We start from the raw sequence: 10,956 nt of genomic DNA, 5'->3' as shown, positions 1-10,956 counted from the left end.
AAAACTGACCTCAGGTTATTGAGGGATCTGATTTGGATTAATTTGCGACAGATTTTGATGTGAATTTTCTCAAATCTGCATAAAACAATATATGCCTTTTCCCACCAGAAATGTTTATATCAAACAGACTTATTGCGATAAAGGGCTTTGCATGATTACGTAGTGCATTCCCATGTACCGAATGAAAAATACAAGTTAAATGGGTTTCCATCTCATTTGCAAGCATGACTGCAAAACCCTTTGGATAAAAGTGTCTGCTAAATGGCAGATATATCCACTGATTATACCAAACATTTGGAGCACCTTCCTAATATGGAGTTGGACCCTCCCCTTTTCCCCCCAGAACAGCCTCAATTCGTCGGGGCATGGACTCTGCAATGTGTCGACAAGCGTTCCACAGGGATGCTGGCCCATGTTGACTCCAATGCTTCCCACAATTGTGTCAAATTGGTTGGATGTTCTTTGGGTGCAGTGGGATCTCCTCAGAGGAGGAAGGGGAGAACCATCGTCCTCAGTTATTTTCAGAAAAATAAAAATGGTAAAACATTTAGAAAGTGGTCCTTTTTAGATGAAACCATACCAAATATAATCACATCACCAAATATTTGATTAAAACATACTATTTTGCATCCTCCTCTGGGTACATTGACTTCAATACAAAACCTCATGAGGCTCATGGTTCTCAAGCCCTTCCATAGACTTACACAGTAATTATGACAACTTCCGGAGGACGTCCTCCAACCTATCAGAGCTCTTGCAGCATGAACTGACATGTTGTCCAACCAAAGAAAGGATCAGAGAATGAATTTAGTACTGAAAACATGAGCTACAGCTACAGCTAGCACTGCAGTGCATAACATGTGGTGAGTAGTTGACTCAAAGAGAGAAAAAGACAATAGTTGAACAGTTTTGAACAAATTAGGAGAAGAGAGAGAGAGTTTGTCTTTTATTTTCCACTTTCAGTTTCACTTACTTAGCTAGCAAATGCAGCTCGCAAGTTTAGCCTACTGAAACACCCGGCTCAAACAGAGCGATGCTATGCTGAAAGAATCATCCTCCCTCATCTTAAACCGCATTGACTGCCACTGTTTGGGTGGTGGACCAGTCTTGGTACACATGGGAAACTGTAGCGTTGCAGTTCTTGACGCAAACCGGTGTGCCTGGCACCTAATACCATACCCCGTTCAAAGACACTTCAATATTTTGTCTTCCCAATTCACCCTCTGAATGGCACACACATAATCCATGCCTCAATTGTCTCAAGGTTTAAAAATCCTTATTTAACCTGTCTCCCCCCTTCATCTACACTGATTGAAGTGGATTTAACTAGTGACATCAGTAAGGGTTCATAGCTTTAGCCTGGATTCACCTGGTCAGTCTATGTCATGGAAGGAGCAGGTGTTCTTAATGTTTTGTAGGCTCAGTGTAAAGCACTACAGATAATCAAGTGCTATTTGCATGTGATGCATTTGCTCTATTGTGTCCAGCAGTTCTATCTGACATCATAATACACCCAATAATACACCCAATCTGATACACCCAATCTGATACACCCAATCTGACACCCAATCTGATACACCCAATCTGACACCCAATCTGATAATCAAGTGATATTGGAACGTCTGAGTAGTTCTATATGATGTCATAATACACCCCTCTGATAATCAAGTAATATTTGGAACGTCTGAGTAGTTCTATATGATGTCATAATACACCCCTCTGATAATCAAGTAATATTTGGAATGTCTGGGTAGTTCTATATGACCCCTCTGATAATCAAGTGCTATTTGCATGTGATGCATTTGCTCTGTTGTTTACAGGTTTATTCGTATCTTATAGAGCGTGGCTTTAAGGGAATAGTACCGTCACATCTAGATGAAAACTAATGTGAAAAGTGTGCAGAGAAACTGTGTATGAACACGCTACCTATTCATCAAGTTATTCTGCCCTTGAGGTGCGTTCCCATGCAAAACTAGACAGATAGATGGCGAACAACTAAGTCGTCAATAAAACTTCCAAGGCGTGACTTTTCTTGAATTAATATATTGAAAACGTTTATGTTGTGAAACTGCAAAATACAGAAAAGAATATACTTTAGTATTCAATTCACACTGACATACTGTAGCTCTACATTATACATTTAGTATTCAATTCACACCGACATACTGTAGCTCTACATTATACATTTAGTATTCAATTCACACCGACATACTGTAGCTCTACATTATACATTTAGTATTCAATTCACACCGACATACTGTAGCTCTACATTATACATTTAGTATTCAATTCACACCGACATACTGTAGCTGTACATTATACATTTAGTATTCAATTCACACCGACATACTGTAGCTCTACATTATACATTTCAAGTTGAAGTTGCATAAATACAAAGCACGTGCCAATGTACCATGTATCTGGCATGATGCCAAACCATATAGCTAATTGTTACTCATATGGTAATTGGCTAAATCCTTTAATTACTATAATAATGTGCAACCACCTCTGTACAATAACAAAGCGTATTACACTAGAAACAGTAACAAAACTTCAGTATTGTATGTTTTACAATTCGTTGACATGACGCACGAGCAGGAATACAGCTGACGGCATACGTGATTGGCAAGGTAATTTGTGTGAGTAAATGCAACCAACTGACATTGATAAGTAAGCAATTCTATCAATAACAAGATTATCATCACTAGCAACATGCTTGAATCGAACTTACAAACAAATATTTTCAGAGGCTGAAGCGTGACAAGAAATAACTGCACTGAAAGACCTGAACTTCTATGAGCACAGAATGAATTCTCCACTTACTGTTTTCGTACTGTCTTTCTAAGTACCAGAAAGCTCCACTAGGGGGCGATAAACACAATGAAAATCCATCGTTACCACTGTAATTAAACAGTCTGTTACCTTCGAACAGGATGGCAACACAGAAGTATTTATTCATTATCTACATATTCATATTAAGCTTCTACGTCTGTGAACAGGAACGTATTATTTGTAAGACATGAGAGAAAATATATCTGTTTATTGTTAAATTGTTATGACGTGATGGGCGTCTTTCGGGTGATGATTCTTGCGTGACGTATAATTAACTGGACGGGACGCTTCTTCAGGAACAACAAAGCGCCAACTCTTTCAACTACCTCGGTAGCTTGCTAGCCAACATAAAACTGGAAGATTGACGCTTTAGATCATGTTAATGTACATTATGTAATCTCAGTGTTGTAAACGCAGTTCAGTTGACGTATTAACGGGTCAACTTGAACCTAATTTGCATGTTCAATTTGCAAACTTGTTAAAGATTGTTGCTCACTAGGCTAGTCGCTAATGCTAGCTAGCTAACATCCCGGACCATGAGCTCACTAAACTACTCCTCCCCTGCTAAAGAAGAGGAGGTCTGCTGGACGGAGAAAGAATCTCTGGCGATGAACATTGTCGTGAAAGACGAAGAAGAGGGGGATATGACTGTGAAAGGAGAGGAAGAACCTTTCAGAATGAAAAAGGAGGAAGAGGAGGCTGTTATAGTGAAAGAAGAGAAAGAACCTTTTAGAGAGGAAGAGGATGCTATCTCAATAAAAGTGAAGGAGGAAGACGTTTTGGGATTGAAAGAGGAGGAGACAGAATATCAGATTAACACCAGTGAGTACTGTCTTAAAAACAGGGGCACAAACTATGCCGTTGTTGAACTAATGTGTGGTTTTTAAGTGGCATTATTATATCCACTATATACGGTGCCTAAATTATTATATTCACTCTATACGGTGCCTACATTATTATATACACTATATACGGTGCCTACATTATTATATACACTATATACGGTGCCTACATTATTATATACACTATATACGGTGCCTAAATTATTATATACACTATATACGGTGCCTATATTATTATATACACTATATACGGTGCCTACATTATTATATACACTATATATGGTGCCTTCATTATTATATACACTATATATGGTGCCTACATTTAATTATCCATGTGGTCTATATTAAAGTGCACCTCATCTAATATAACATACTTTTAAAATTCAATATTGGTGCATAATTTCTACTTAAATATCAAAGGGATGCAACAGGCACCCATTTCGTGGAACAACCCTTTAACATTTGCATTTTAGGCCCTGTTTAGAGATATTAATGCCTCTTGTAAGACCCTATGTGATTGTAGTAGTAGATCATAAGTTTACCACCTGTTTGATGTTCTCGTTCACACAGGAGAGGGACATGACTATGGTGGATCCTCTGGGGAGCTTCAACAACATCCTGATGCTGACGAGGAAGAGAAGCGTCTCTCCAGATCAGAACACCAGATGGTACAGCTTGGTCTGGTCTAGCATACAGCTTGCTCTATCTGGGTCTGGGCTGGGTTTCTGTAAAGCACTTCATGTCAACAGTGACATCAGCATCCATAATGATATGTGTCTGTGTCCCCTCTTTATGGTTACCAGGACAACGCTAGCCCTTCCTCCCTCCCTGAGTCCCTGTATCGTGCCTCTCCCGGTAGCACCTTACTGCTGGGTATGAAGAGGTTGTCTGTGCTGCTGGTGGACTGCAGGAAAACAACGGGGCTGAGTGGAACTGTGAGAGGAGGAGCGGAGAAGAACGGATCAGATTTGACACATCAAAGTAAGTGCTGTAGTTTAGTTTGAACAAAAACAATAGATCTGCCCACTGGTATCTGTTGCCAGGACAACCAGCAAAGTTCTCTCTCCACAGAGAGCCGGAAGTGCTATCGGTTGGCGGAGAAGTTTGACAGTGTGTGCAACTCTGCAGAACTCTTGTTCATTTTCAGCGTGCTTAGTTGTGAAGTGTTTAAAACTTCTTAAGACTAGCGGAACCCCTCGACAACATCCGCTGAAATGGCAGAGTGCGAAATGAAAAAATATTTTTGGGAAATATTTTACTTTCATACATTCACAAGTGCAATACACCAAATTAAAGCTTAACCTCTTGTTAATCTAGCCATCGTGTCCAATTTCAAAAATGCTATACAGCGAAAGCTCGCCATATGATTATGTTAGGTCAGCACCTAGTCACAAAAAAAACATAGGGCCATTTTCCAGTCAAAGAGAGGAGTCACAAAAAGCAGAAATAAGAGATAAAATTAATCACTAACCTTTGATGATCTTCATCAGATGTCACTCATAGGACTTCATGTATGTTTTGTTCGATAAAGTTAATATTTAAATCCAAATATCTCAGTTTACATTGGAGAGTTATGTTCCGTAATGTTCTGCCCCGAAAACATCCAGCGGAATTTGCAGAGAGTCACATTCATTTACAGAAATACTCATCAGAAACTTTGATAAAAGATACAAGTGTTATGCATATAATTAAATATATACTTCTCCTTAATGCAAGCACTGTGTCAGATTTCAAAAAAGCTTTACGGAAAAAGCAAACCATGCAATAATCTGAGGACAGAGTGAAGCCACAAAAACAAGCCATACAGATACCCGCCATGTTGTGGAGTCAGAAATAGCGTTATAAATATTCACTTACATTTGATGATCTTCATCAGAATGCACTCCCAGGAATCCCAGTTCCACAATAAATGTTTGTTTTGTTCGATAAAGTTCATCTTTATGTCCAAATACCTCCTTTTTGTTAACGGTTTAGTTCACCTATCGAAATTCACAAGGCGCGGGCACTAAGTCCAGATGAAAAGTCAAAGAAGTTCTATTACAGTTCGAAGAAACATTTCAAACGATGTATATAATCAATCTTTATTATGTTTTTATCATAAATCTTCAATAATGTTTCAACCGGACAATTCCTTTGTCTTTAGAAATGAAAAGGAACGCAGCTCGCTCTCACGGCCGCGAGCGTGTGACTTTGCTCAAGGCATTCTGCCAGACCCCTTAGTCAAACAGCTCTTATTCGCTCCCCTTCACAGTAGAATCCTGCAACAAGATTCTAAAGACTGTTGACAGCTAGTGGAAGCCTTGGAAAGTGCAATATGACCCAATTTACACTTTATATTCGAAAGGCAATGACTTGAAAAACTACAAACCTCAGATTTCCCACTCTCCCCCTCTCTCCCTGTAGTGCTGTACTGAAACAGCTGCAAAACGTGACTCGTGACGTTGCTGGATGCGGGCCTCGCTCTGCTGCTTTGCCAGTTCATTCGTTATTTTATTACAGCTATGGCCTTTGTCTTGCAGCTGGAATTTTTTATTTGTCTGAGAGAAAAAAATAATACTTTTCAACCTGTAAAACATAAACTCAACAAAAAAATGAACATATCTTTTTTCAGGACCCTGTCTTTCAAAGATACTTTGTAAAAATCCAAATAACTTCACAGATCTTCAGTGTAAAGGTTTTAAACACAGTTTCCAATGTTTGTTCAATGAACCATAAACAAGTAACGTAAAACATATACAAATATGATGATGTGGGGCGGTAGGGAAGCCTAGTGGTTAGAGCGTTGGACAAGTAACCGGAAGGTTGCAAGTTCAAACCCCCGACAAATCTGTCATTCCTCCCCTGAACAGGTATACGGTGCCTACATTATTATATACACTATATACGGTGCCTACATTATTATATACACTATATACGGTGCCTTCATTATTATATACACTATATACGGTGTCTACATTATTATATACACTATATACAGTGCCTACATTATTATATACACTATATACGGTGCCTACATTATTATATACACTATATACGGTGCCTTCATTATTAAATACACTATATACGGTGCCTTCATTATTATATATACGGTGCCTTCATTATTATATACACTATATACGGTGCCTACATTATTATATATACGGTGCCTTCATTATTATATACACTATATACGGTGCCTACATTATTATATACACTATATACGGTGCCTACATTATTATATTCACTATATACGGTGCCTACATTATTATATACACTATATACGGTGCCTACATTATTATATACACTATATACGGTGCCTTCATTATTAAATACACTATATACGGTGCCTTCATTATTATATATACGGTGCCTTCATTATTATATACACTATATACGGTGCCTTTATTATTATATATACGGTGCCTTCATTATTATATACACTATATACGGTGCCTACATTATTATATACACTATATACGGTGCCTACATTATTATATACACTATATACTGTGCCTTCATTATTATATACACTATATACGGTGCCTACATTATTATATACACTATATACGGTGCCTTCATTATTATATACACGGTGCCTACATTATTATATACACTATATACGGTGCCTACATTATTATATACACTATATACGGTGCCTACATTATTATATACACTATATACTGTGCCTTCATTATTATATACAATATATACGGTGCCTACATTATTATATACACTATATACAGTGTCTACATTATTATATATACGGTGCCTTCATTATTATATACACTATATACAGTGTCTACATTATTATATATACGTGCCTTCATTATTATATATACGGTGCCTAAATTATTATATACACGGTGCCTACATTATTATATACACTATATACAGTGTCCACATTATTATATACACTATATACGGTGCCTACATTATTATATACACGGTGCCTACATTATTATATACACTATATACTCTGTGTGAATGTCTAAATAATAAAAAGCCATTGTGTCGAACCCTTTCAACAACAGGGAGAAGTTACTAATGAGCTTTGTGTCTGTTTCCAAGTTTTGGACTTCCACACAGAATTACTTCTCATTTTATGTTTAAGGAAGTGTGTAGGTCACATTCTGTATCATACAGCTATGAAGGTTATATATTTAGAACCACCTGCTGATAGGAATCTAGCGATGTCTGTGTCTTGGGTGTCATAGAACTGTCTAGTTGTTTGTGTTCTGACTTGTAAAACAGAAATAAAGATAAGTAATGTAAACATATCAGTAGTTACCAGGAAGCTCTACAACATCATTTGTTTTAAATTATGAAATGTTTGTAAACTGGCCTTGGTTTATTGAGGGATCTGATTGAGATTAAACCTCAGAATAAGGCAGTTTTATCATGTGGAGATTTAATTCTGTTCTCTCTTTAAATAAACACTGTCTTTGGCAGGAGGAAAACCAACCTCGGAGGAACCAGAGACGTCCAAACCAGCAAGACGACACCTCTGCTCCCAGATTGGAAAGAGTTTTACCAAGTTAGGAAGCCTGAAAAGACATGAGAGGGGACACGCAGAACCGAAGACACAAAATTGCACCCGGTGTGGAAAGAGTTTTAGCCACTTAGGAAATCTGAAAGCTCATGAGCGAACACACACGCGGGAGAGGCCTTTCCATTGCTCCCAGTGTGGAAAGAATTTTAAGCGGTTCGACACTCTCAAAACCCATGAGCAAATACACACAGGGGAGAAGCCATACCATTGTTCTCAGTGTGGAAATAGTTTTAGCCAGTCAGGAAGCCTGAAAGTTCATGAGCGAATACATACAGGGGAGAAGTCATACCTTTGCGCCCAGTGTGGAAAGAGTTTCAGCCAGTCAGGAAGCCTGAAGGAACACATGAGACTGCACACAAGGGAGAAGCCTTACTACTGCTCACATTGTGGGAAGAGTTTTAACCATTTAGTTAGCATGAAAAGACATGAGAGGATACACACAGGAGCAAAGCCACACCCGTGCTCCCAGTGTGGAAAGAGTTTTAAGAGGTTAGACACCCTCAAAGCTCATGAGCGAATACACACAGGGGAGAAGCCATACCATTGCGCCCAGTGTGGTGAGAGATTTAGCCAGTCAGGAATCCTGAAAGCTCATGAGCGAACACACACAGGTGAGAAGCCTTTCTATTGCTCCCAGTGTGGAAGGAGTTTTAGCCAGGCAGGAACACTGAAAGCTCATGAGCTAATACACATAGGGGAGATGCATTTCCATTGCTCCCAGTGTGGAAAGAGTTTTAGCCACTTAAGAAATCTGAAAGCTCATGAGAGAATACACTCTTGGTAAAGCCACTTAAGAAATCTGAAAGCTCATGAGAGAATACACTCGGGGGAGAGGCCTTTCCATTGCTCCCAGTGTGCAAAGTGTTTTACCCATTTAAGAAATCTGAAAGAACATGTGAGACTGCACACAGGGGAGAAACCTTACAAGTGCTCAGACTGTGGGAAAAGATATTGCTCATCACAGTCACTAAAACGTCACGTGAGAATCCACACAGGAGAGAATAATTACTTATCCTAGTGTGTAAATTGATATTTCACATCACACTGACTTACAATTCATCAGAGAACATACACAGTGCTCCCGTTGTCTTATATTGTTGACTGACAATGTGTTAACCTGTTTAAACCATATGAAATTGAATTGTACCAAGTATACTCAAACATATATTTTTATGTTTTTATTAGAAAACATTCATTGAATATGGAGTTATGTCAGTTTCAATGTAGGGTAGATAAGATTTCATGTGTTTAAATGGTCCTTTTTAAAACTCTGTGTGTGTGTTTATCTGGGTGTGTCATTCCTCCAGCACTACAGATAATCAAGTGATATTTGGATGTGATGCATTTGTTCCATTGTTGACATTTGCATTGTAGCCCACTGATGATTTAATGAAATGAAAATGTTCAGACTCTGTAAATGGAAAATGTTAATTGTTTGTGTGTCCACATAACTGAGTATGTGACTAACCTTGTGAAACTGTCCTATTATAAGCTCCTGTGTTGCAGACCAGCTGCCTTTTGTATGAATAAAGTCCCTCCCAGGAACAGGAAACTATAAAGATATGTGCTCATCACCCAATGCTTTGGAATTCAGACTGTCTACACTGCTCTGTGTAACTCTGTTATTCTCTCTGAGCTCAGAAATAAAGAGACTTGGTTTGACTTGGACTCCACCCAACTTGCAACCTAAATCCAATGACAGTTGACATTTTGTGTTGATTTCATGTTGAATTCACTTTAGTTGACAAATCAAAGAAATGTTAATAGAAACTAGATGTTGAACTGATGTCTGTGCCCAGTGGGCTGGTTTGAATAAGCGGCAGGTGTTGGATCAATATCCACCTTAGTTGGTTACGGGATCGTCAGCCATCTCCTTCAGCGCCATTCTTCACATGATCTATTACATCATAAAACACAACCCATAATATCCACCTTTGTTGGTTACGGGATCGTCAGCCATCTCCTTCAGCGCCATTCTTCACTTTAATATCATAAAAGTCTGATAAAACGTAACAAATATGTCATAGAGAATTCATATTTACTTTATGTACTTTATAATATGGAATATGAATTCTCTATGACATATATATATATATATATATACTGATCAAAAATATAAACGCAACATGCAACAATTTCAACGATTCACAGTACAGTACATTTGGACAACTACAAATACCTGGGTGTCTGGTTAGACTGTAAACTCTCCTTCCAGACCCACATCAAACATCTCCAATCCAAAGTTAAATCTAGAATTGGCTTCCTATTTCGCAACAAAGCATCCTTCACTCATGCTGCCAAACATACCCTTGTAAAACTGACCATCCTACCAATCCTCGACTTCGGCAATGTCATTTTCAAAATAGGCTCCAATACCCTACTCAACAAATTGGATGCAGTCTATCACAGTGCAATCCGTTTTGTCACCAAAGCCCCATATACTACCCACCATTGCGACCTGTACGCTCTCGTTGGCTGGCCCTCGCTTCATACTCGTCGCCAAACCCTCTGGCTCCAGGTCATCTATAAGACCCTGCTAGGTAAAGTCCCCCCTTTTCTCAGCTCGCTGGTCACCATAGCATCACCCACCTGTAGCACGCCCTCCAGCAGGTATATCTCTCTAGTCACCCCCAAAACCAATTCTTTCTTTGGCCACCTCTCCTTCCAGTTCTCTGCTGCCAATGACTGGAACGAACTACAACAATCTCTGAAACTGGAAACACTTATCTCCCTCACTAGCTTTAAGCACCAACT

General features: G+C 38.7%; 1 protein-coding gene across 1 annotated transcript; it reads left to right on the top strand.

Annotated features, from left to right (window-relative positions):
• The first annotated feature begins 4,482 nt into the window (after nt 1-4,482).
• Nucleotides 4,483-9,614, top strand: LOC135532699 (zinc finger protein 239-like). Its single transcript, XM_064960169.1, has 2 exons — nt 4,483-4,655; nt 8,103-9,614. Exons 1-2 carry the CDS (start codon nt 4,550-4,552, stop codon nt 8,984-8,986), a joined length of 990 nt encoding a protein of 329 aa, XP_064816241.1. The 5' UTR covers nt 4,483-4,549; the 3' UTR covers nt 8,987-9,614.
• The last annotated feature ends 1,342 nt before the right edge of the window (nt 9,615-10,956 follow it).

The sequence above is a fragment of the Oncorhynchus masou genome, chromosome 5 (genome assembly GCF_036934945.1).
Source record: "Oncorhynchus masou masou isolate Uvic2021 chromosome 5, UVic_Omas_1.1, whole genome shotgun sequence".
Classification (NCBI taxonomy): Eukaryota; Metazoa; Chordata; class Actinopteri; order Salmoniformes; family Salmonidae; genus Oncorhynchus; species Oncorhynchus masou.
Note: the sequence above shows the minus strand (reverse complement) of the source record. Positions and strands in the feature narration are given on the sequence as shown.

Coding starts and splice junctions, on each gene's coding strand:
- LOC135532699 (XM_064960169.1), top strand. CDS start 4,550: ATGAAGAGGTTGTCTGTGCTGCTGGTGGACTGCAGGAAAACAACGGGG. Junction 4,656..8,102: donor ATCAGATTTGACACATCAAA/GTAAGTGCTGTA, acceptor TGTCTTTGGCAG/GAGGAAAACCAACCTCGGAG.